The sequence below is a fragment of the Bufo bufo genome, chromosome 6 (genome assembly GCF_905171765.1).
Source record: "Bufo bufo chromosome 6, aBufBuf1.1, whole genome shotgun sequence".
NCBI lineage: Eukaryota > Metazoa > Chordata > Amphibia > Anura > Bufonidae > Bufo > Bufo bufo.
Window position 1 is genome coordinate 349,615,903 of NC_053394.1, and position 27,645 is coordinate 349,643,547.

General features: G+C 43.9%; 2 protein-coding genes across 3 annotated transcripts in view; one reads left to right on the forward strand and one right to left on the reverse strand.

Moving 5' to 3' along the window:
• The window catches only part of SLC12A5 (solute carrier family 12 member 5), a 92,023-nt gene extending 87,079 nt beyond the window's left edge, over positions 1-4,944 (forward strand). The window contains exons 24-26 of the mRNA XM_040435082.1: positions 2,504-2,518; positions 2,629-2,762; positions 4,441-4,944. Of these exons, the coding sequence (XP_040291016.1) occupies positions 2,504-2,518; positions 2,629-2,762; positions 4,441-4,532 (241 nt within the window). The 3' untranslated portion in view covers positions 4,533-4,944. The remainder of the gene's footprint in view (positions 1-2,503; positions 2,519-2,628; positions 2,763-4,440) is intronic.
• Positions 4,945-9,857: 4,913 nt separating this feature from the next.
• Positions 9,858-27,645, reverse strand: part of NCOA5 (nuclear receptor coactivator 5) — a 41,972-nt gene continuing 24,184 nt past the window's right edge. For both annotated transcript variants that reach the window (XM_040435085.1, XM_040435084.1), the window contains 4 exons: positions 24,963-25,089; positions 21,579-21,778; positions 10,675-10,992; positions 9,858-10,560 (listed from right to left, as the gene is read on the reverse strand). In XM_040435085.1, the coding sequence (XP_040291019.1) occupies positions 9,917-10,560; positions 10,675-10,992; positions 21,579-21,778; positions 24,963-25,089 (1,289 nt within the window). In that variant the 3' untranslated portion in view covers positions 9,858-9,916. The remainder of the gene's footprint in view (positions 10,561-10,674; positions 10,993-21,578; positions 21,779-24,962; positions 25,090-27,645) is intronic.

The following is a 27,645-nucleotide window of genomic DNA, read 5'->3' on the forward strand; positions in this document are numbered from 1 at the left end:
GTTACTTACCCACATACAGATGTTTTCTCCCAGTCCGAGCATTCTCATTTTATATACTAACCTTTTATGCGGTACAGTGTCAAATGCTTTGGAGAAGTCCAGATATACGACATCCATTGATTCGCCGCTGTCAAGTCTAGAACTTACCTCCTCATAGAAACTGATTAAATTAGTTTGACATGACCGATCCCTCACGAAGCCATGCTGATATGGCGTTATTTGCTTATTTCCGTTGAGATGCTCTAAGATAGCATCTCTCAGAAAACCTTCAAACAGTTTACCCACAACAGATGTTAAACTTACCGGCCTATAGTTTCCAGGCTCTGTTTTTGGCCCCTTTTTGAATATTGGCACCACATATGCCACGCGCCAATCCTGTGGGACATTCCCTGTCAGTATAGAGTCTGCAAATATCAGAAATAAGGGTCTGGCTATGACATTACTTAATTCCTTTAGGATACGGGGGTGTATGCCATCCGGTCCTGGCGATTTGTCTATTTTAATCTTTTTAAGCCGCTGATGTACTTCTTCCTGGGTCAGACAGGACACTTTTAATGGGGAATTTATTTTTGCATTCTGCATGTCATCTGACAATTTATTTTCCTCAGTGAATACATTGGAGAAAAAAATATTTAGCAGCTTTGCTTTCTCCTCGTCGCTCTCTGCGACTCCCCCCTCATTACTCTTTAAAGGGCCAACACCTTCAGCTTTATACTTTTTAACATTTATATAATTGAAGAACATTTTAGGGTTGGTTTTACTCTCTTTCGCAATTAATCTCTCGGTCTCTAGTTTGGCCTTCATTATCTTTATACGAATAACCCTTTAAGCTAGCAATCCTTTTGCAATTTTTACAAACCTAGTAATCAATTTTTGTTTCTTTTTTTTTTTTAAACATTGGCCTAAAAATATTATATATCTTACCAAATATAATTTTTCCAGTGTAAAAAATGCTTATTTTATTCCTGTGAAAAATCCGAAACTTTTTTTTGTCCACCACTGTTGCCCTTTGTATTTCATATATAATTGGGATAGCTCTTGGGCTATAGATAGGAGAGCACTACTATTTGCCCTCTAACTGGAACTGCAATACAACCCCATATTAGAGGGTTAGGGCTCTTTCACACTTGCGTTGTCCGGATCCGTCGTGCACTCCATTTGCCGGAAGTGCCCGCCGGATCCGTAACACCACAAGTGAACTAAAAGCATTTGAAGACGGATCCGTCTTCAAAATGCGTTTAGTGTTACTATGCTATTAAAGTCCTGGCTGCCATAGTAGTAGTGGGGAGCGGGGGAGCAGTATACTTACAGTTCGTGCGGCTCCCGGGGCGCTCCAGGATGACGTCAGAGCGCCCCATGCGCATGGATGACGTGATCCATGCGACACGTCATCCATGCGCGTGGGGCACCCTGACGTCACTCTGAGGCGCCCCGGGAGCCGCACGGACGGTAAGTATACTGCTCCCCCGCTCCCCACTACACTTTACCATGGCAACCAGGACTTTAGCGTCCCGGCAGCCATGGTAACCATTCAGAAAAAGCTAAACGTCGGATCCGGTAATGCGCTGAAACGACGTTTAGCTTATGGCCGGATCCGGATTAATGCCTTTCAATGGGCATTAATTCCGGATCCAGCCTTGCGGCAAGTGTCCAGGATTTTTGACCGGAGCAAAAAGCGCAGCATGCTGCGGTATTTTCTCCGGCCAAAAAACGTTCCGTTCCGGAACTGAAGACATCCTGATGCATCCTGAACGGATTTATCTCCATTCAGAATGCATGGGGATAATCCTGATCAGGATTCTTCCGGCATAGAGCCCCGACGACGGAACTCTATGCCGGAACACAAGAGTGAAAGAGCCCTTAACAGCTCTGGTAATGTGACAATTTGACTGAACTGTATGGCCAAGTTAGTGACTGCCAGCAGAATTGAGTGCTGTGTAAATTGTGCTAGTAGGTTTCCGGCTGTGTGACAGCCAAGCACCTAACTTACAGTTGTCCAATCTTCTGTGCACCCTAGAATAAGGAATATTGGATTCAAGAATAAAAGTGGATCAAATTAATTGCAAACAGATTCCATTCACTTTTTCTGATCATAAACGTTGCAGAGAGAGAAGGGATGTTTTTTTATTTTTTATTATGTGGATTCCATAATCGTCTTCCTGCATTTAATATCATTATTTTAAAGAAGTTGCCCCAATACAACAGGGAATAAGTGTCTGAAACCGCAGGGGCTCAACGGCTGAGAGACCCCTGTCCATCAGTATAACAAGAGCAGGCGTTACCCCGTTTGAATGGAATGGCAGACATGCATGCACGCTGCAGTTCCATTCAACACAATTGGACGGAAGGAGATAGCTGCAATAGTAAGTTAAATATGAAAAAAAAAAAAAAATATATATATATATATATATATATATACACACACACACACACACACATAAAATGAATATTTTATTTTCATTTAACACTAATCCTGGTTTATTTCTATTTTTCTTGCAATCAGAGAATGGGAGAACTTGTAAGTCTTTTGTTTGGTATACCCACTTGTTGAATGTTGTTGGCAGAGCTGATTTTCCAGTAGATTTGTACGTGTGTACAAAGTTTCTTACCTAATTTCTTTTCATCTAGGAACCAGACCAATGTTCGCAGGATGCACACAGCTGTGAAACTTAATGAGGTTATAGTCAAGAAATCTCATGATGCAAAACTTGTTCTACTCAATATGCCTGGTCCACCTCGTAATAGAAAAGGGGATGAAAACTGTATCCTTTTCTGTGAAACAAAAACTATGATAACTTATCTTAGCAAATTAATAGCAGTAATATTTTCCTACAAAAAGTCTGCTGGACATAATTAAACCCCAAGTCTAGTAAATGCGGTATTTTTCACCCTACGAGATGTACTCTTTTCCCCAAAAGTGGGATAAAAAACAGCAGTGCATCTTATAGGGGGAATACTAATGAGTGCTTCCATTATGAAAGTGCTCATTAGTACAGCAGGGTCAGGGAGCAGTGAATACAGTGGTCCTTCTGCTAATAGTATTCAGTGCTCCCTAGTCTTTTTCTGCCGGCACCACATGCTGTGCTCTGACCTGCGAACAGGATGAGGATGTAGACGTGCTGTGTGATGTCAGGTCACAGCACAGCTTGGCAGGAAGAGTGCCAGATCTCTGGAGTGGTGGTGGCGTCTGGAGTAGAAGTAGACAGATTATTATTTTTTTGTTTGATTGGGGGATCCGAGTTGAGTTCTAATTAACATTAGGGGTCTGATCTGAGGTGTGCGTGGAAGTCTAACATTGGGGTTCTGAGCTGAGCTTATTTACCTCTAAAACCTAGGCACATCTTATGTGCAAGTGCGTCTTATAGGGCGTAAAACATGGTATAAATGTCCAGGCTATTTATAATCAACTTAAAATATGCAACTGTGCTGACCACATAATTATAAAATTTTTGGATTCCATGTTATAGAAAGATATGGACTAGCGTAGAAGTTTACAGTAGTTTGACACAGAATTTCACATGCTATATAAGTACTAATATTGAAGTATTTTACCCAGATTGTACTTTTAGAGTGTAATTTAAAAGGGTTTCCTGAGATTTAAATACTGATGACCTATCCCTCTGGATAGGTCAACAGTATCTGATCGGTGGGAGTCCAACACCCAAGCTGATCAGCTATTTAAGAAGGCACCGGCACTCCTGTGAGTGTCAAAGCCTTGTCCGTGGTCACTAAGCACTGCGCCTTACATAGTACAGCAGCTGTGCTTGGCATTGCAGCTCAGCCCCATACACTTCTATGAGGGTCACCTGCGGACAGGCCATGTGACCGATTAACGTGTCATCACTCAGTCTACGAAAAGCTGAGAGAAGGCTGCAGCACTACTGCGAGAGCGGCTGCCTTTTCAAACAGCTGACCGACAGCAGTCCGAAGTGTCTGACTCCCACCGATCAGATACGGATGACCTATCTAGGTTAAGTCTCAGTAAACCACCTTTATCTCATTGTATACAATTATATCATTCTCAGATGCAAAAAATATTGGCCCATATTTACAAATTTTTCTGTGCCAAGTCTAAAAATTGGCGCACCTAAGATTTCTACACTTTTTTTGGGCATTCTCAACAAGGAGGCAGGACCTAAGATGCATCATTTTGCACCAAAGCTGCACCACAATTCTGGTGTAAATATCTGATTCAAAGTAAGTCAAGTTGGTATAGAGTCAGAGAAAAGTGTCCAGCCCTGTACCACATTTATCATCCAGTCTGAGCCACGTCATAAATCTGGTGCAGGTCTAGACACACTGTCTAAGCTGATGCCATCTTTAGGATTAGTAAATTTTGGCCAATGTGTTCTTATTCTTACAGCTGGAAAACCAAATTTATATGAAATCTTATGCTATTATTCACCTTACTTATTTTTTTCCCTTAACTTCTGGTATCAGATATGGAGTTTTTAGAAGTCCTCACAGAACATCTGGACCGGGTTATGTTAGTTCGTGGTGGAGGACGTGAGGTCATTACCATCTATTCTTGAATACCAGAACCTGGATGAAGTTTTTGCTGCACTTAGCAGGAGTCTTCGAACCTCTCTCCACATTGCAAAAGTATTAAGAGAACAGGAGAGATGGGGGAGGCATATGGTCAGTGCTCAGAAACTTCACTTGCTTCCACCATTTCCCTTTAATATCCTTACATGTGAACTGCAGCACCAGATCTTCCATTCCAGCACAAGTGCAACTGTTCCTCATATCTTCATCAGTGTGCCACTGATGAAGTTTATATACAAATCTTTACATAAGTCTATGTACGTTTCTTAAACTGAGCCGCACTGCTTACGATGCTATAGATACTGGCCCCTCTGTGCATCCTGTGATTCACTGTTACATAATTCCTACCCCAACACTGACTTGGAGAACACATGGGTTGTACTGGCAGAAAACAGAAGATAATTCTCATCAACACCTATTGGTGGTAAAGACCAGTCATTAGATAAAGCATTGGTACGACAAGTTAAGGGAGAGAGGGAATATTCACCAGCATGCTTTACCGTTCCAAATGTTCCTCCCTCTATGCCCTTTTCTTGACAGCCGCCATTTTCTCCTCGGCTTCAGCAATTTGATCTGTCAGGATTTGGGGTAACTGCAGACAACTTACACTGTCTTATTCAGACTGCATTTGCCTCGTATCAGGAAGAGAAGAGGCCAAACAAGACATTAAGAGGACCACACAGCTGTGCAGGAAATCAAGCAAGGGCTGTTAATATATTGACTGATGCCGAGGAGCATGTTGCAATAATAATCTGATGCAAAAAAAAAAAAAAGAACAATTCTTTCTGCCTTTTACGTTTCCACTACCCTTTGCTTTGTACTACTGCTTTGTGCCAGAAGAATGGTGCACAGGGATTAAAGATTTGAGGCAAAGCAAAGGCGGGCAACAGTTTGTGTAGAATCAGATTGGTAGCAGGGTTATCAGGGGACCTTTTGGAGACTGTGACTTGCTTCTACAGTCTCAAATTGCATGGCCTAGGGTAGACTGCTTATGTAAAGTTCATTTCACCCTATCCCAAACATGAGCTGTGAATTTTTTTATTTATTTTTTGTGCTTGCTTTTTTTGTCCACCACCACTGCATAAACAATGTGGGTCTCACAAGTAGTGATATAATTTTCATATTGTTTGAACAAAAAAAAAACTATTAAAATCATACAAGGCCGGTAATGTTTATGCACTTTTGAAACCTCAAATTTTTAATCAGAATACAAAAAAAATAAAATAAAAAAAAACTCTCAAAACCGGTCTTCCAGAAAAGTAGTGCATAGGAATGAAACAAAGTTGAAACTTTCGTTGGGCTTTAAAATAATTTGCACGTGTGAAGCTGTTTATTCCTTTCGATGTGCCCCACTTTATAGTAAGCGCTGTGAATTCAGCAGGCCCATTGTATATATTTAAAAAAAAATATTAAAATATCCCAACACGTTTTAGGTATTTAAACGTTTTACAGTGCCATGTCAATAGTGCTGTGACTTTAAGCTGTATGTGGCGTAGATGCTAAACAGCAAATGCCAGTGTACATATATATATTTTTTAACTATATAAATATATAAAGAGATTTATTCCGAATGCAGAGTTCTACTGTTTAAAGTAAAAGTTAATTTAAAAGGTAGAGTAAGCATGTACTGCAAAGTTATATTAATTTTCTCATGTGTAGCACATTCAGTCAATATTTTTCTATAATAGCTCAAGCTCCTCATCACCGAGGTACCTTGTTAAAAAAAAATTAAGATATTGCAAAATCTATATATGACTTATTTGCTTATGGTGTTCGTTTTATTTTATTTTTCTTAACCTGGTGCTTTCATGTATAAAATTGTAGTGTTTGCAATAAATGTGTTCCATTTGTCCTCAAGTCAGTGAAAACCTGCCAAATACAGTAGTAATAGGGTCTCAAATAAGGACAGCAGTATGAAGTTAGTAATTGGAGGAAAACCCAACTTCAAACTATACATAGGTAAATTTTGACAAAAAAAAAAAAGTATGCATTTTATTCTGTGTAGAACGTGCGGCACCCCCCTGGTCATCCTCCATTTCTATTATAGGCTTGAACTACTTTTGTAGTTTGTGTCTTGCTGATGTATCCAGTCTTTAGTAATTCCACCTTGCCTTGTATAGAATGAGTAGATCAGCAGCCTTGCATGACTGCGATGGTGAATGCCATGCAAATTCTGTGACAATGTGGCTAATTTGTGCAAATATGAATATCACCATGACGGCACGGTAACTTTGTAAGGTCCATGCTTATCCGTGCAAGGCATGTTTGGCGGCGCCAGCAGCCACTAGCTGTTTTGACATTTGTACATAAAATGAGTGGCCCATGAGTTTTGCTATTTGTTCCTTGAAGTGCCTCAAAGAGTGAAAAACTGGCTCTCTTGTGCTCCAGCTGTTGCTCCGGGACATAGATCTTAGCAATTCAAACCAAACAGAAAATACATTTTTTCATAACATTTCAAGAATAAAATGTGAAGAGTTTCTTTTTCCTTTCCTATAGTCAACGTTTGGTTCAATGCAAATAAAGTGTAATCATTATATAACGAAAGTTCAAGTTTGTAATATACTTTGTGTGTCGATTCCTCACCATTTTTAAGATGCCTGCTAAATAGGTGCACTTTTTTCTTCTTTTTTTTTTTAAACCAAGAGGCTAAAAACCATTAGGCCAAGTTTTTTATGCAGCTTTTGAAGGCAAAACCAGGTGTGGATCACAAAAGGGAAAGTAAGTATAAAGGACAGATACTAACACACCTCTTTTTGAATCCACTTCTGGTTAGGACTCCAAAGACTGTGTCAACTCACTGTACAAAATGAACGTTGCCGGCTGAGAATTAGCTACAATGTATCCAGTCTAGGTAATCAGGCGAAATTAGAACAAAAATAGTGGAGTTTGCCACGATGTATCCATGCCTATTACATAAAAGGATTGCAAAGAATTAATATTATTGCAACAGACCCTCAGATGTGAGAGAAGCATTTGCTTTTTAAAAATCGTCAGCATCCAGGTGTTAAAGGGAACCTGTCACCTCAGAAATGCCTATAAAACGGCCAGCATTAACTCATAGTAGCCCCCAGTCTGTTAATAATCCGTTAGTCTGATGCTCCATAGGTTCAAAAAACAATGTTTTAAGCGCTATCTTGCAGTTCAGCTTGAAGTCAAGGGGGCAGCGGCTTCCTTGCTTTAAGTCAAGGTAAGCACGCCCCCCAAACCGTCCCCCCTCTTGTTAGATTGACAGCCTGCAGTGCAGCCGGGATCGCACAAGTCTCGCGCCCCCTCGACTTCAAGCTGAACTGCAAGATAGCGCTTAAAACATCGTTTTTTAAACCTATGGAGCATCAGACTAATGGATTACTAACAGACTGGGGGCTACTATGAGGTAATGCTGGCCGTTTTATAGGTGTTTTTGAGGTAACAGGTTGCCTTTAAAAAAAGTCTGCAAACCGATCATAAAAATGATGAGGAATTTAAATAAAGTACATCACAGAGTTGCATAACTTATATAATCTCTGATGAACCATTCTCTTGATAAATCATCAATATTAGAATGGTGGGGGTCCACCACACAGAACCCCCACCGTTCAGCGCTCCATCCGCTGTGTAGTGGCCATGCAGGCTCTCTTACTGTGAACGGCATGGCCACTACAGAGTGGATGAAGCTTTCTGCCTCCGGCTCTGTCCCATTTTCCGATGCCTGTTGGAATGCAGCTAATCAGCGGAGGTGTCATTTGTCGAACCCCCATGGATCTAATAATGACGACCTATCCTGAAGATAGGTCATCAATACCTAAAGACAGAAAACACCCTTTAATTCTTGTTTGCTTGACTTACTGTATTTTGGAGGGGAAAAAAAGAACTAAATTGCATCAGACGTAAAATTCCCACATTGCCAGTTGTCATCTGCACTATGAGAAAATATAGCTAAGGCTTTAGACTGCTAGTTCAACAACAGCATGTGACAGACATGTTAGGGTTTTGTACAGAGGAGCAATTTACAAAGAGGCCAGGATTTACTTATAAATCTGATAATACTTAGTATTCCTTTGAATATCTCAGAGTTGGGACGTGCACATTCTTGCTTCTATGCAGACATATCAGGGACCTTTGAGAATTTAAACTATTTTGGTGACAATTCTTACATCTTAAAAAAAACACAAAAAAAAAAAAACACGGGAGACTTCGGCACTCTTCAGCCACTGGTACAGACTGGAGCAAGAGTACACATTGCTTCTGCTTTAGGGGGATGATACGGGGCTGAGCAGTACGTCTTCTCTGAAATCTTCCAGTAACTATGTTGCTAACTGGCATGTTCAAATATTTCGGGGTGGGAGGAAATAAAAGTTCAATGTTAATGTGGCAGCTTAGAGATTTCAATTAAAAAGTTGCACTACAAGCGTCAGAATAATAGATAGCTGACAACATTACTTTGGTAAAAAAATAAAATAAAAAAAAATAAAGACTCCAAAAGCTTCAATACTCCTGTTAACTAAACTCACTTTGTGCTACTTGTGCAATATATATACTTCTACATATTTAAATGTGTTTTGGAAAGTTCTACCACCAATGTGATCTTAAAAAACCCTCAAATGCACTCTATGTTTTGTGTGACTCCCGGTTACCTATGAAGTGTGCTCTTCCCCCTAGACTGCTAGTAAGTAATAAAATGCTTCATTATTATTATTATTATTTTTGTTCGTTTATAACTATGGATATAGATTGAAGTCGGTGTACAGATATTACTGTTACAAACCAAATGAATCACTGCTATAGACTGGCTGCTTTCGTTTATGTATCTTACAGGAACAGTTTCATGTTTTGTGTAGTTCTTTAAAGTGTGGTTCTCTTTGTGGTTGAATGCTATCTTACTTACTCATACAGCTTTAATGTGCCGATTTATTTTGTTTCGAGACTGTCAGCACAAAATGCAATAAACCTAATTTTATTACACCCTTTGGATCTGGTGTTAAAACTGCTATAAAAAAAAAAAAAGTTAACCAATTCATGCTAGTTTTTATGAAGCAATTTTTGTAAAAAAACAAAAAAAACACATTTCAATTAAGGAGACAATTAAGTTTTTTTTTTTTTAAGAACTTTTACTTAAAACATTGTTTACAACAGGATACAATTTCATGTAATAACATACATGGCAATGCAGGGAGCAGTCACAAAACTATTTCACCAATGCAAAATTATTGGTGACTAACAAGATGTGGAGAAACAGAAATTCTCAGAATACTTCTGAAAACGAAAAACTGTAAAACCCAACAAAAATAGGGAAAAGAAAAATATGTGACCATTTTAATTTTTTTCAATAAATGCACTAGTAAGTTACCGCTAGGAGTCGTCAACACAAGATCTGTAAGACCTACAGCATCAGCTAGTAGTGGCGGGAATAAGCGCCCATGGAAGGCTGTGGTGGAGGCCCACTGCGAATCGCTTGATTTGCAGTTTGACTCACCAAGTGAGTAAGTGCAGGCCCGCTCTGAATCAAGGTATCCAGAGCTTTCTGCACACTAGGGTTGTCAAAGTTTATGCCTGCAGATGCCCCTGGTCGCTGGTTTGGCATATTACTGGGTGCCTGAGGACGAAGCTGCCCATACATATACTGTAATTGAGAAGATGGACCTGGCCTGGAAGCTGTATTCTTTACAGATTCAACCGGTGTGAGAGCATTAGGATGTTGGTTCCCCATGGGCTGAGATCTCTGTGCAGTAGGAGCAAGTGGTGGAATGTCCGTTTGGACTGCCCGTTGTGGAGGGGGCACATTTCCATAGCTCTGGCCTGGGACAGATGTTGCTCCTAGACCCGTTTGTTTAGCACTGACAGACGAAGAGGAAACTCCACTATTGAACAGACTGAGAATTTTTGCCTGCAGCTCTTGTTGAGAGTTGCTTTGAGGTTGAGTTGCCTGAGCACCCGAATTCAGCTGCGGTGTCACGGGCATTGTTTGACTGCTGGCAAGGTTTGATGAACCCTCAAGAGACGTTCCAGAACTTACTCCCAACGGTCTTGAGAGTTGTGCTATGAAAACAAAAGAGACAAGCATGTTAAATCTTATAAATTAACACAAAGATAGTAAAATTAGAAATGAAAACACTTGAAAGTTGCTATTTCATGAGGGCCATTACTACTTACATGTTAGCGGGTCGGCAGATAGAGACAGCATTCTTTCTTTACGATCGCGTAAATACAGTATAACCTTATCTATTTCATCAGGAGTGACATATCTATTATCTACAAGCAAATTAAGCAGGGTCATTATTCCAGGGGGTGGAGGAGGCCTTGATCCTTCATCCAAGGCTAAAGCACGCTCTCTTAAAATGGCGTCGGTGGACAGCTTGGCAGCTTGTTTTGCAATATCGTCACGTTCCTTGTCGCGTTTCTCCAACTTGTACCGTTCAAAACTTCTTGCCACAAGTACTATGGCATCTGCAAGTGGCATGTTCCTATGCTCTGTAATGATAAGGATAGTTTCTTGTCCAATAAAATACATACAAGATACCAATCACCAAAACTAAACCACACATACACCAAAGAAAAAACATTTTTATTCCCGCACAGCAGATTCGTGGCAGAGCTTTCCGTTGCTGAAAATCAGTACTATTCATCTGAATGAGGCCTGTAGAAATCCATGTCTGCTGCCCAAAACAGCTCCATTCAGATAAACAGAACTAATTTTAAGTAGCATGGCTGTAAAGAGTTCAGCAACAAAACTGCCATTTCTGAATATACTTTTAGGTTGCAATTATTTTTTTTTACATGTTTACACATGAAAATAATTTCTCACTACAAGCTTAAGACAGTTTCCGAGACAGCTAGAATTTTCTTCTTGTTGTGTCATCAACATTTTTAACTGATGCCCATATGCTTCATATGAAGACATTTTTTATTTTTCCTTGCCAGGGGAACAACAAAAAAAAAAAACGCAAATGCAAAATATTGACTGCATCAAGTTGTGCTTGTTTCCAAATTCTAAAAAGAGAGTAGGGCACGAGTGGCTGTAGTTTATGACTGGCAGGATTCCATGGATGACAAGAACAGTATTACATCTATATTAGGTTTTCTTGAGTAGCAATAATATTAGCCATAAATATAAATTCCACATAGTAATTAAAGGGGTATTCTCATCTCAGACAATGGGGGGGATATCGCTACGATATGCCCCCATTGTCTAATAGGTGTTGGGCCCCAGAGGTGGGACCCCGCACTGATCTCTAAACCGAAGCCTAACATGAGGCCGGCAAAGTGGTGTTGGGTCCAGTCACCACAAAGCCTTGCTGCTGTGCCGACAAAAATAGCCGAGCCAGCGCTCCGCTATTTTAGGCAGCCACATAGAAATGAGTGGAGGGCGGCTACGTGTGCGCCCTCCACCACTTTTGGAGCTCCGTTTAGGTGATAGACGATGGAGGCATATCGCCGGGACCGATGCTCAGATTACACAACCGTTTTAAGGCTCTGCTTGCAGTTTTAAAATCACCTTCATAGTCTTAACCCAGTTGGTGACCAGCCTGTTTTGGCCTTACTGACCAAGCGTTTTTCTTCTTTTCATCATAAACATCCAAGAGCTTATAAAATAATAATTTTTTCAGTCCATGTAGCTGTATAAAGGGCTTGTTTTTTTTATGGGGCAAGTTGTACATTTTAACGGCATCATTTTGGTGTACACGACTGTCTGATTAACTTTTATTAACTCTTTCTGGGAGGGAAATGGGGGAAAGCAATACTAGTTTACATTATAAATTTTAAGGCGTTAATTTTTCAGTATAAACATAATATCTTTATTCTCTGGATCAGTACGATTACAGCAATACCAAATACATATAGTTTATGTTTTACTACTTTAACCCCTTAGGGACCCATGACGTACCAGTACGGGGGGTTGTATCGGCGATCGCAGCAAACCGCAGGTCAATCCAGACCTGCGGTTTGCTGCGTTTCCAGTCCATTCAGGTCTCCGGTGACCTGATAAACTGGAAAAAAACGGTGATCGGTGGTGTGATTACACTAGGGATCGACCGATATTGATTTTTTAGGGCCGATACCGATAATTTGTGAACTTTCAGGCAGATAGCCGATAATTTATACCGATATTCTGGGAATTTTCATTTTTGAGAGAAAAAAAAAATCCTACACAAATCTGCTGAAAATTAATATGTTTATTGTTAATGTGTATTTTTTATTTTTTTTGTAAATTTTTCATTTATACTTAGTTTTTTTTTTTTGTTGTTTTTTTTTTTTGTTGTTTTTTTTTTTTTTACTAACTTTTAGCCCCCTTAGGGACTAGAACCCTTGTCCCATTCACCCTGATAGATGAATGGGACAAGGGTTCTAGTGAGCTCAGGGTGAATAGGAGCTCAGGGTGAATAGGAGCTCACACTGTCCCTGCTGCTCTGTGCACACAGCAGCATGGAGCTTACCATGGCAGCCAGGGCTTCAATAGCGTCCTGGCTGCCATGGTAACCGATCGGAGCCCCAGGATTACACAGCTGGGGCTCCGATCGGAGGAGGAGGGGAGGGGACCCTGTGGCCACTGCCACCAATGATTAATACTGGGGTGGCGGGCGCACTGCGCCACCAATGATTAATACTGGGGGGCGCACTGCGCCACCAATGTTTTTACTATTGGGATGGGGGTGGGGGGCGCACTGCGCCACCAATGATTAATACTGGGGGGCTTGGGGCGCACTGCGCCACCAATGAAGATAAGTCTCTCAATCATTCATATACAGGAGGCGGGAGCTGGCTGCAGAATCACAAAGCCGGCTCCCGACCTCTATAAGCGGTAGCTGCGATTAGCGGCACCTAAGGGGTTAACTACCGCGGACCGCAGCTATTGCTCATAGAGGTCGGGAGCCGGCTATGTGATTCTGCAGCCAGCTCCCAGCTCCTGTATATGAATGAATGAATGAATGAAAGGCTTATCTTCATTGGTGGAGCGGTGGCCACAGCCCCTCCCCTGATCTTATCTTCTCTCCTCTCATTGGCGGCAGCGGCAGGACAGGGGGAGGGAGACACTGCTTCCTTCTCCCCTGTGCTGCGGAGGGAAAACAGAGAGCGCTGAGAGCAGCGCGTTCTGTGTTCCCCATACGTTATCGGTATATCGGCAAAATAGATGCCGATAACGTTCAAAATCCTGAATATCGGCCGATAATATCGGTCAAACTGATAATCGGTCGATCCCTAGATTACACACCACCAATCACAGTCCGAACATTTGGGGGCGGCGTTGCTGGCTGTGGTGCTGGAGATTCAAACTCCCGGCGCTCCTCTCTCCCCTCCTCTTCCTGCTGCTGCACCAGCACCTGCGATCCCCCCGTTGGCACCCATCACCCTCCAGGTAGGTTAGGGTCAGTGAGGGAGAGGCACCATTAGGCAGGGATAGAAGGGAGAGTTAATTAGGGGGGAAAAAAATATGTAAACTGATTTATTGTTTTTGGTGGTCTCTGGTGGTTGGGGTCCACAGCACTTAGCTGTGAGACCCTAGACTCACCCAGGGGTGCTGCCACTGTTATCGCATCGCCCGCCCCACCGCTGATCAGCATTGTACCGCTTTTTTTTTCTGACACTTTTTTTTTTTACTTTTTAGTACATGAACACCCGTGCCCCCACACACACGCACATACAATAAAAGTTTTACACGCACGCACATACCCATGGCCCACCAGATGTTCTCGGTGGAGGAGGCATACGCCCAGCTTGCCTCAGACTCAGAGAGCCCCAGTGAGGATGAGGATGACCCCACATTCCTCTTGTCATCCGCATCCTCATCATCATCTGATGGCGGAGATGCCGCCAGGTGGAACCAGGGGCCCCACATGCCAGGGACCCTGTGGCCCACACCAGTACGAGCTTCCCTGGGGCTCGTACTGGTTTCCCGGCCCACCAAAGAAGCCCACCGGAGCCCCCTACCGGTGAACTTAGCTGGTGTCCCCCAGTGGATTTTGAGCCAGAGATTCCGGATTTTGTTGGCAATCCGGGAATCCAGATTCCCACAGTGGGCTTCAATGAAATGGACTTTAGTTTTTTTTTTTCAAGTGACGCATTTGTGAATCTGATGGTGGAGCAGACAAACCTGTACGCCCAACAGTTCGTTGCTCAGCACCCGGGCTCCTTTTTGGCTAGACCCGGTGGCTGGACGCCGGTCACTGCAGCCGAGATGAGGACATTTTGGGGCCTCGTGCTGCACATGGGTCTAGTGCATACAAAGCTATGGGCATCGGACTCCATTTCATCTTCAGCGCATGCGCCCGGCACCCTCACTGGCCGGGATCACATCGTGCCTGCGTCCCCTCTGCTTCTTAGAGGCTTCTTCAGCCTCTGCGTTCTGCGCTGGGCACTCTTCTGAGCAGCGCTTCAGAGAGCTGCTCTCAAAGACATCGGGGACAGCAGAAGCCGCCCAGCGAAGTGAATATTGATGAGCTGGGTGGCGCTTTAAAACGGCGGTTGGGGACGGCTGGCTGGGCGCAAGTGAAGATGAAACGCCGCTCCTTGGGCAGAAAGAAGACGATTCTATCAGGTTATAAAACATCAGTTTACTGTATTTATAAGGTGGACAGGGGATATACTTATACGATTTTAATGCAAATATGCTTATTGGGCCTGTCAGAGTCCTTAAGGGGTTAAAACACCTTTTTTTTAAAGGAAAATCTTTTTTCATCGCCGCTTCCCAAGACCCATAACTATTTTTTTATTTTTCTTTCTTTCTACAGAGCTGCGTGGGAGATTGATTTTTGCGGGGCGACTTTTAGTTTTCATTGGTGTAATTCTGGGGTAAATTATGCTTTTTAATAGTTTGTTAAAAAAAAAAAATTGGCATGTGATAGTTAAATTGGCTGAAGTTAATGTAAAACCTCAGTGGCAGTATTGCTGTTAACCCATTACCACCCCCAGAAAGAGTTAAAAGGGTTTTCCAGGATTTTTATTAACAGATTACCTATGCTCTGGATAGGTCATCAGTATCTGATCTGTGAGGGTCCAACACCCAAGACCCCCGCCGATCAGCTGTTTGAGAAGGCAGCGGTGCTCCTGTGAGGGCAGCTGCCTTCTCACAGGTCACCAAGCACAGCGCCATAACCGGTATAGCAGATGTGCTTGGTATTGCAGCTCAGCCCAATTCACTTGAATGGGGCTGAGCTGCTCCTAGGCCCCGTGATCAATGAATGTGGTGTCACTGGCCTAGGAAGAGCAGAGGGAAGGCAGCGGTGCTCATAGTGCAGGTGCCTTCTCAAACAGCTGATCAAGGGAGTCCTGGGTGTCGGACCCCCACCTATCAGATACTAATGACCTATCCAGCCGCTGCTGCATCTCGCCGGCACGTGGAACAAAACATACAGCAACGACCCTCCCTAGCGTCACCTGCGATGCTAGGGAGGCTTGTCCCTGTCGATGGCCAATTTTTGTATTTCCAAGAAAACAATGCCTTATATTAGATATAATAGACACTAACAAATTTTCTCACATACTTACAGCCTATGTACCATATAATTTTTTTTAACAACAAAATAAATAAAACAGGTGGATGGTTTTCTGGATATAAATTTTTAAGAGTCTCCATGTATTCTACTTCCTGCCCTTGCTCTTTAAAGGAAAGGTCATCAGCATATGATCGGCGATTAAGAAGGCAGAGGCACTGGCAGTAGTGTCTTCTCGCAGCTGTTCAAAGGCCGAGTGACGACATGTTCATCCGTCACGTGGCCTGGGAGTGGCTCGGCCGCTATACAAATGTACAACACTGTGCTTGGTAAGCTGCGAGAAGGCTGCAGCACTCACAGCAGCGAAAGTTCCTTCTCAGACAGTTGATCGGCGGGGTTCGGGGTATTAGACCCCAACCAATAAGATACTGATGACCTATTCTGAGGATAGGTCATCAGTAAAACCCTTTTAACTTCCTTCTTTGTCTGGCATAGCAGACAGCCTCGCTTGACTTTGTCACAGCATTCACCCGGACTGTAGAGGAAAGTACAATGCTCTTCTGTGAGAATCTTTATCTAGGCCTATCAGAACAATAGCGCTGCCCTATTGTCATTGAAATTCTACAAGTGGTACCTTGGAACCGAACCAGTTCAGTATCAAGGTTTTTTACAGTAATAATTAATTCACAAAGTTATTACTTCGCAAAGTAATAACTTTGTCATCAGAGCCAATACATTCTAATATTGTACGGAGCTCCTGCTCCATACAGTGTTACAACAAAGTTTTAGGAGTGAAGCATCCGAAGTAGATTAGCTCATCCCTAGTCATCATTATCACATTGTGAAGGGTCTGAGTCCTGGCATTCTTGATAATCAGCTGTTTCAGGGAGCCGCTGCACTCATGGAGAATACCAAAAATAGTACCGTACACTTTCTAGCGGCAGTGCCTGGTATTGCAGGTCAGCCTTATTGATTGATTTGAGCTGCAACTAGGCTAAGTGACTGATGTACAGTGACATCGCTGGCATAGGAAGAAGCTGTGGCACTCAACAGCTGTTCGGCAGGGGTCCCGGGTGTTGGACCTCTGCAGATCTGATATTAAGGTTCGGTCATCAATATAGTTTCCCTATAAGTGAGAAGTTAGAGCAGTAATAACCACCGTCATTTAGAGAGAGACATCATCTTTGTTTCTCCGTGGCAAACATCGGATAGTAAATGTGTTACTTTATTATCGAATGTGTGTTCACCACAACAAAAACGACAATGTCCCTAAATAAGAATAATTACCAAAGTTAGGTTACGGCTTTAAATTTCTGGCTTGCTAAAACATGGACAATTTTACATTTTAAATGTCAACCCTCAGACTAAGGAAATAATTGGATTTTTGTACTTACCGTAAAATCCCTCTCTCGTTCAATTCATTGGGGGACACAGCACCATGGGTATACGCCCAGCTACCACTAGGAGGGGGCACTAGATATGAAAAAGGTTGGCTCCGCCCAGGTGGGCTATACTCTCTCCACAGACACTAGGCTATTCGGCTTGTACCAATAGCAGTAGGAGAGAGAAACAAAAGCAAAGAACCAACATGTCCTGACCGGGGAAGGAAAGAACAGCAGCCTGGTGACAAAGAGAAAAGAAAACAAAGCGTGGGATCTGTGACCCCCAATGAATTGAACGAGAAAGATTTTACGGTAAGTACAAAAATCCAATTTTCTCGTTAATTTCATTGGGGGACACAGCACCATGGGACGTCCCAAAGCAATCCCCGAGGGTGGGAAGGAAATCTCATACAAAAAGTTGGGTGCACAGGTGCAGGAGAACCATGTGACCCAACAGGACAAGGAGAGGCCATAGCATGAAATGGTAGATAGAAAACTAAGGAAGTGAGCCGAGAGGCTCCAGGACCAGGAAGAGTCCAAAAGGAAAAAAAAAAAATGTGGGAGAATGCCAGGATCCCAAGGACAAGTGCCTGGGAAAAAAGGCCATATGCAAGAAAGAAACAAAGCACCCAGCTCCAGCCAAGGTGGGAAAAATAAAGAAGCTAGATGTCCTGCGCAAGAACCGAGAGTTGAACAAGGGTGCACTAGAGAGCCATAGGAAGGACCTGGAAGAACCAGGGCTCCCCCAGAAGAAACAGGAGAGCAGCACAACCGGAAGGCGTCTGTTGGTAATGGCCTAGCGCTCTGCATATAGAAGGATGCTCCAGGAGGAGGATCTATAAGAGGACAGACCCAACAAGAAAAATTAGACCATGAGGGAACCTGGCAGGAGAGAAAATTCCTGGGAAAAGGACAGGAGCAGTCCTGAACCAAGGAAAAAAAACTTCCTGGAGACAAACTAAAGGAAGACCCTGTGGACCACCCCTCAGCAAAAGGAAGGAGATTCCATAAGGCCTGGAAGCAAAGGAACCCGACCAGTAAGAGGACCCGGCAAGGAAAACTTCAAATTGTCTCAAACCAAAAACATGGCCTGTCCGTGGCAAACACCATGTGAAGGCCAGGGTAGAGAGGAAACAAGGAAGCACTGGAGGCTGAACGATTGAGAGAAAGAATAGCAAAGACTCACCATGGAAAGGGAGCAAGCCTCCTTACACTGCAAGTCACGTGGGAAACGAGAAACACCCTATGAGAAGGTGGAAACTCCATCCTGCCAGAGAAAGCAGCCAACCCCTGGGGGAGAAGGGGGTCCTTGGTAATGGCCAGGATCAGGGAACGTAAAGACATGGTTCCCACACAAAGAAGGCGAGAATCGAGCCTCAGAAAAACTGGAACAAAATATCTCTGTGAAATGTAAGACCAGAGAAATCCCTGGCCACATGAAGTCTCAGGAAAAAAGGAACCAATCACAGACACACTCGTCTGAGAGATATTGGAAGAGAGAACTCTAAACAGCCTAAGGAGGAACAGTTCTCAAATTGAGGGAAAGCTCCTTCCCAGAAGAGGCCAATATGAATATAAATTGCAAACCGGAGCAACAAACACCCAGGTACCAGGACCTGAACCTAGGGAGACGGGAAGAGAGGTTAGAATCTCAAGAGAGAGAAAGAAGCCTATGGGAACCCAGGAGGGAAAAGAACCAAACCGGGCAAAAGAAGCAGCTGTCATACAGAGCATGTGCGGTCAGAGATGCCATGAGTAGCTTCCCCAGAGGGAACAGACCAGCTAGATGGTCTAAGAATCATTGGGGCAGGGACTCCAAGCAGGATTACCCAGTCAGAGGCTCAAGTAGGGTCCACAGAACTGGACCACATGAGGACAATAATAGCCAGATTATCAAAGGAAAAATTAATTGTAGCAACCATAGGAAAAAAAACATCAGCCATGGTTAATAAACCATCCTAAGTGTAGTGACTAGCATACTGTACAACACTGCCCTGGAAGGGACAATTACAGCACCCTGGATTTTGTGAAAGAATCGCCAGACATCCATATGTCAGAAAAGGATGTGGAATTCACCAGGGGAAGCCGGAAGACTACACTGACATGTAGAAACCAGCAGAGCACAATGAAACCCCTAAGGAAGGGGGAAGAAACTGACAGGTGCAGACAACGGCAAGGACCAAGCGAAAGGCACTTCTGCCATGTAGCACAACTAATCAGAGAACATAAGGGAGTACCAAGAATGCCTGGACCATGGAAGAACTACGGGACCATGTCCGGTACCAGAGTGAGCAGCAGAAAATTCCAGCCACCAAGTAGGTGTGTGGCTCTCACTAGTCCTGTCACAGCCATATCAGAGAGGACGTCCAGCGATGACCCGAAAACTGCAGTAGCGGCTGGTGCTCACAATGCTGCGTATCCCTGCAGGATAGAGCATCCAGTGGTGATACAGGTATTCTGCCAGGACTGGGCCATGTAACTCTGAAAACAAAGCAGAGAGGCAGTAACAACAACGCGAGTACTCGATCCATGAAATGGGGTAACGCGGCTCTGCGGAATACAGTAGTACTTTATAGGGTCGACAAAGAAGAAACCTAGCATGATAGCCAACAACCTGCCCATGGCGGAGGCAGTGTGGTTGTCTGGTGCATAACAGGACTGAGAAGTCCTGTTAAGTAGTGAGTCAAGCAATAAAGTAAAAATCATGCCTAGTACAGGGGCAATGAGAAGACTTGCACTCAGAGGGCCCAGTTCAGGAGGTACTGCACCGGGTGTCAGATCTGAACAGGCCAGCTATATACTGGATCTAACAATTGCAACTATACTCCGCCCAAAAAAGGGGGTAACATATGGCTACCAGGTAGATACTACAACTAGGATGGTTTGTCAGATACAGCGCCTTGAGATAGTACAAGTACACCGCCGAGGACGACGGTAATGGGGTGCCAGATGCATACTAGAACCAGAAAAGAGTGATGAATACAGTGTCTGGGGATGGTACCAGGACTCCGCATTAGAGCCAGGAAAGGGCAATGCAGGAGCCATATGGGCCACAGATTGTACCAATAGGGCACAGCACTTGGAGATACTACAAATACTCCACCGGAGAATATGAGTAATTTGGCTGCATGATGCACAGTATAATGAGAGTGGAGACATGGCTACAGCATCTAGAAATGGTATAGGTACTCTGCTTGATAAAGGAGTACTATGACTGCGTGATGCACATTAGAACCAGACAGATGTGATGGCTACAGCATTTGGAGATGGTACAGGTACTCTACCTAATAAAGGAGTAATACGGCTGTATAGTGAAGACTAAAACAAGACAGGTGTACAGCATGGTCAAAGCGACCCCCATTGGTGAGAAAAATGACCCAATAGAACCCCTGGGTGGAAGGGAAAAATATTGGAAAACAGATGTGGCCTTGTCAAAGCCGAAGCTGGGGACTAAAGTAGATGCCGCAGCCGAAAATGAAGCACCCTAAGCGGGCAGACACCAAGGGACGTGGGGAGAGGAGGAAGGAATGCCCTGAGGGGGAAGGGAAGGTAGTCATATCTACCCCCATAGAGAGAGAAAAATGAGCCACACAGAGATCCTGGATGCCAAGAAAAAAGCAGGAACTGGTGTGGCCTAGTCCAGACACAAGCCGGGGACTAGAGTAATTAGGAGGCCTAGGAAGGGAAGGGCGGCCAGGGGGAAGGAGTCCCTAACTAGGGTAGGGAGCATAATCACGATCTGGCGTCTTCGGGCTCCGCAGGGTCACCCCTTCTGTAAACTCGCACTAGAGTGGGATTACCAGTACTCCACTGGGGATGCAGTAATGGGGGACTGCGTGACCGGCGAGGTACATGCCCGCAGGGAGTGCTACTAAAGTGGACTTCCACAATGTAGACCCCCTGCTGCAGGATAAAACCTGCACCTGTAACGTGAAGAGAAAAAAAAAAAAATTTAAAAGCAAAAAAAAGTTGCAGCAAGACCTGCAGGAGAAGAGCAGGTTGTGCCTGCCTCCTACGGACACTAGACTAAAACTGATTAGCCCAGTGTCTGTGGAGAGGGTATAGCCCACCTGGGCAGAGCCAAACCTTTTCATATCTAGTGTCGCCTCCTAGTGGTAGCTGGGTGTATACACATGGTGCGGTGTCCCCCAATGACATTAATGAGAGAAAAAAAAAGTAATAATATAATATATATATACACACACACACACACACACACACACACACACACACGATAATTCTTTACCTTGAGGTGTTCCAAATAAAATATTAACAGTGCAGGAGCGATGGGTCTGGTGTTGCTGTGTTATCACTATAGCAAATGGTGTACCCCCTCTGGACACATCATCTAAGACTTGAGTTAAAGATACATCTGTATTCAAAAATATTAAATCCACCAACATGCCCAGGTCACGGATCTTTCTTCCCACAGATTCTGCATAATCCCTGAAAAACAAAAATACCTCAGTAAAGTAAAAGGTGTTTTTCCAAGATTTAACAGTTGATGACCAATAACTAGTCACAAAAAGTTAGGGATATTTGGCTTTCGGGTGAAATTTATGGAAAATGTAAAAAGTTCCCGCTACAATGATATTATATCATGAAAGTAGGGAATTTAAGAAGCAGCAATGGTGATTTCCTCATCTCAAACATTTATTGAAACAAAAACCAACACCAGTGGTGGGTACACCTCCACAGAAATGTCAATGTCTCAACTTGTCATGTGGCCTTGAGCACCAATTACAGCTTGACAACGATGTCTCATGCTGTTCCCAAGTCGACTTATTGTCTGCTGAGGCATGGCATCCCACTCTTCTTGAAGAGCAGCCCTCGGGTCATTAAAGGGTTTCTACCACCACATTTTCACCTATTTAGCTGTCAGACACTAGCGATCTGCTAGTGTCTGCTCTACCTAACCATGCTATTGTAATCCCTTTCTGTGCAGCGGTTACCCTAAAAAACGTAGTTTTATTTGCATGCTAATGAGCCTCTAGGTGCTATGGGGGCGTCTTTTCAGCACCTAGAGGCTCCGTCCACTCACCATTTCTGCCGCCCAGCCCGCCCCTCTACTCTAGATTGACAGACTACCTCTCTGCATCTCGGCCGAATTCTCGCGCCTGCGCCGTGTGCTTCTGTATTCGGCGCAGGTGCAGTGACTGTCTCCCTGCGCCGGCATCTTCACTGCGCCTGCGCCGATTACGGCGCAGGGAGCAGTCCAACAGTCACTGAACCGAATACAGAAGCACACGGCGCAGGCGCGAGTAGGCTGTCAATCTAGAGGAGAGGGGCGGGCTGGAGCGCGCTTAGCAGCGGAAATAGTGAGTGGACCTCTAGGTGCTGAAAAGACGCCCCCATAACCGCTGCACAGAAAGGGATTACAATAGCATGGTTAGGTAGAGCAGACACTAGCAGATCGCTAGTGTCTGACAGCTAAATAGGTGAAAATGTGGTGGTAGAAACCCTTTAAGGTTCTGGGGTACAGAGTAACAAGCCTCTACACGGTGACTCAGCTGACCCCATAGGTTTTCAATGGGATTCAGGATTGGAGAAGGTGCAGGCCACTCCAATTGAGGTCCCCAGCAGCCGTTCCCTAATGATGTGACCTTGATGAGCTGACGCACTGTCGTCCATGAAGATGAAATTAGGCCTGTGTTGTTCATACAGAGGCACAATGACTGGATTAATGATGCTATTCAAGTAGTATGGGTACTATTCACAAAGTGTAGAGCAGTTCTGTATTGACTAGACACATCTGCCCACACTAACACTACCACCACCACCAAAGGCTCGTCTGGTGACAACAGTGGCTGATGCATAGCACTCTCCTTGACGTCTCTAACATTGTTGGCGGCCATCATTTCTGCTCAGCGTGAATTGACTTTCATCAGTGAACAGCACTGTAGCCTACTAGTCCCTCGTCCAGCGTAGATGCTCCCTGGCACATGTAAGACGATGACGCCTGTGCCTGGTGGTGTGATCAGGTACCCTTGCAGGTGATCTAGAACGCAGACCACACTGATGGGTGCCTCTAACCTGCCTTAAATGTGCCTGGAGTTGAATGCCACACAACATTCGGTTCCACAGGGCATTGTTCACAATGAAGCGGTCATCAGTTTGGGATGTGGCCAAAGGACATCCACTTCTATACCTTACTGTTCCTCTTCCAGTCTTTGCATCTCTGCAGCAACCCTGCTGATGACACTATGTGACACTCTAATCTCAATGGCCACTTCCGTCTGAGAACATCCTGGTTGAAGCCTCGCAATGGTGAGGTACTGATGATCAATTGTTAGGTGTCGTCTTAGTCTCATGATGTCAAAATGTGAACAGCATGATGAGGAGGACTGTTTAAATACCAATTTTAATTGAAGCAGGAAATTTATTGGCAGTTTCATGGATCAAACACTTTGCCATTAAGCAGCTTGTAAGAGAACAGCAAGTTGTGCAAAATGTACTGAAACACTGAACAGTTGGACATGTGCATTGAAAAGTTTAGAGAAGGTCACATTAAAGCGGTTTTGTCACTTCAGCAAATAGAATTTATCATGTAGAGAAAGTTAATACAAGCCACTTAACTAATGTATTATTATTGACCATATTGCTTCCTGGATTCGTTTTTCAGCACATTATACACTGCTCGTTTCCATGGTTATGACCACCTTGCAATTATTAATTAATTATTACTATTAATCCAGTAAGCAAAGGAAGCAATATGGAAAACAACAACGCATTAGTAAGAGGTTTCTATTAACTTCCTCTACATAATAAATGCCATTTGCTGAAGTGAGACAACCCTTTTAAGTTAACCTGTAAAGATTAGAGAGCATGTCAGGTTCATCCTGATATTTCACCCACAAGCCAAATATCCCTAACTTTTTGTGTGTATGATCGTCGGGGTCTGACACCCCAAACCCCCTCTGGTTAGCTGTCTGGGAGTAGCTCAATGACAGAAATAGATGCTGGAACTACTCCATCCAATAATGGACAGATCTTGACTGGAAGCACTCACTTCAATGGGAATAGCTGCAATGGGGGAGTTGTACAACTCCTGAACAGCTGACTGGCATGGCAGCAGGGTGCAAGACCCCCTGCAGAGCTGATACTGACAACCTATGGTAGGGATAGGCCATGAATTGCTAAATCCTGAAGAACCCTTTCTAAAAGGGCATGACTGGCTGACCTATTGCATGTGCGTTTGGCAGCTGAAGGCATCTGTGTTGGTCCCTTGTTCATAGGTGCCCGCGAAAAATGATGTTTTGATATATGCAAATGAGCCTCCAGGAGCAATGGGGGCGTTGCCGTTACACCGAGAGGCTCTGCTCCCTGCACTTTGATCGACAGGACCAGACATGATGAGGTTTACACTGCTTGGCTCTGTCAAAGTGCAGAGGGCTCGCCAGTTGCAGAGAGAGCCAAGCCACTAGGAGTAACATCAACGCCCACGATGCTCTCAGAAGCTTATTTGGAAATATTAAAACTTCATTTTTCGCAGCAATGCAGGCACAAAGGAACATGGGACCAAAATAGAGGTCTTCGGTGGCCAAACATACATGCAACAGGCCAGCCAGTGTCATAGGAGCAAATCTGCTGACGGAATAAAATGGATGTGATTGAACACACACGCCCTTACTTTGACTGTTTGTTTGCAGCAACAACCGAGCAGTCCACGTGACGATCCTGATCCAACTTTCTTTGAAGGTCATCAAAATATTGCTTATACAGCTCCTCGCGTCGACGTTCTTCACGCTTGTATCTTTCTACGAATACAAGTCCGTTATATACAATAGGTACCACAAGAAATTGTAAAACTAAGCCTTCAGTGACCATGACCCAATGTCTATGCCGTGCAAAATACAAATAATCCCTAAAGTAATAGGTCTACACGCCGTTTTGCTTGGCAGGGAGTTCACACTACATGTGAGAAGAAAACAATTGGAAGCTATGATTCCAAAGTAGGACGACAGCGTTTATATGTATGTTATATTATTATTCTTTCCATAGCGCTGCACACACATAATACAGACAGATTGCACTAAGCATAAACAAGACCAGTCACAGACTGGTCCAGAAGGAGAGCGGGCCCAGCCCCTGAGGGCTTACAATGTGTTTCACTTTATCATTTTTATTACAGTGACAAGTATATTAGTTTTTAAAGGCGCCATTTTGGGGTACACAAATTACTGATGAACTTTTATTAACTTTTCTAGGGAGAAGTTGTTACGCTATAAATTTAGCAGCGTTCATTTTCCGGCATAAATAACAGGATAACTTTGGGTCACTACAATTACAATAATATGAAATAGATATATTTTGTATCACCACATCCTGAGATCTATAACTTTATTTTTCTTTCTACTGAGCTTTGTGAGGGCTTAATTTTTGCGGGCAGACCTGTACTTTTTATTGGTGTCATTTTTCTTTACATAAAACTTTTTTTAGTAGTGAATAAGCAAAAATCTGCAATTCCAACATTTTTTTTTCTTTTTTAAACTGCGTTCAGCGTACGGGATTAATTATATGATAGTGTGCCGTTATGGATGCGAAAATACCAAATATGTGGAGGGCCTTTAATTTTTGCAATTTATCCATGGAAAAGGGTGTTTTTTGTTTTTTTACTTTATTAACTTTATTATTTTTCTTGGTTCTATATAACAGTTCCACAAGTAGACTGAGGGATTATCTTTGCTCATGCACTGCAGAGAATTAAACTGTCTGTGTTAAGCCTCATGCACACGTCAGTGGAACACGGACCGGGTGATACCGGCCTGGATTTCTTCTGAGTGCAGGAGCGCACGGCGTCATTGGTTGCTATGACGCCGTGCGCTTCCTGCTGCCGCAATACAGTAATACACTGGTATGATCTATACCAGTGTATTAGTGTAGTGCGGCGGCAGCAGGAAGCGCACGTCGTCATGGCAACCAATGACGCTGTGCGCTCCTGCACTCAGAAGAAATCCAGGCCGGTATCACACTGTCCATGTTCCACGGACGTGTGCATGAGTCTTTATACTGACAGTCACCAGCAGACTGCCAGATAAGAGCAGCCTACTCTAGGATACACATACCAGCTGGGAACAGCCTTCTGGATCTGTGAATACCAGGCAACACCGTACACTGCAGAGATACCGTCCGGCCCCATTCACTATAATGGGGACCAGAGGAGATTCAGCTGCTACCCGGCAGCTTCACGGCATGTTTTCCGGGATGTGTACGGATCTCTGCTGGTCCCCATTATAGTGAATGGGGCCCAGACAGTATCTCGACAGTGCACAGTATTCGCGGATCCAACAGGCTGTTCCCAGCTGGAACAGCCTGCCAGATCTGTTTAGCGCAATTGTGAAACAGGCCTTAAGATACTAGGCAGATAGGCTGAAACTTAAAGGGGTTCTCCGGGCTTTTAATATTGATGACCTATGACCTTCTTGCAGAGGGGACGGCAAGAAGGTAAACAGTGAAGAGGAGGCAGCGCTGGCACAGCGCGCGCCTCCTCTTCAAACATGCATCAGCAGGGGTGCCGGTTGTCAGATATTGATGACCTATCCTGAGGATAGTTCATCAATATTAAAAGCCTGGAGAACCCCTTTAACCATGTAGGACAAAAACTGTTAAAATTTTATTTATTTTTATAAGGACCAACTGAGAAAATAAGTTCCATCACAGGGGGCTCAATACCGGGAAAAAAACGCTTCCGTTTTATCCTAATGCATTCTGAATGGAAAGCAATCTGTTCAGTATGCATCAGGATGTCTTCAGTTCAGTCCCTTTACGGTATTTGGCCGGAAAAAATACCACAGCATGTTGCGGTATTTTCTCCGGCCAAAATTCCGGAACACTTGCCGCCCATTGAAAAGTATTAATGCATTTGTCAGACACATCCGGATCAGTCTACAAATAATATCCGTTTGCATATGGATTTCCAGATCCAGCAGGCAGTTCAGGTGACGGAACTGCCTGCCAGATCCTCACAATCCAAGTGTGAAAGTACCCTAAGGCCTCCTGCACACGAACGTGTGCGCCCCGTGGTCGTGCTGTGGCCCGCAAAATGCACGAACACTGTTCAATGGGCAGCCGCAGCGGATCGCGGACTTTAATGGGTTCGCAATCCGGCCGTTCCGAAAAAAGTTAGAACATGTCCTATCTTTTTGCGGAACGGAAGTACCGGACGAAACCCCACGGAACACTCCGTAGTGTTTCCGTTCCGCACCATCCCGCATCTCCGGACCCATTCAAGAGAATGGGTCCGCATCCGTGATGCGGAATGCCCACGGAACGGCACCTGTGTATTCGCGTGCAGAAGGCCTAAGAGTGTAATG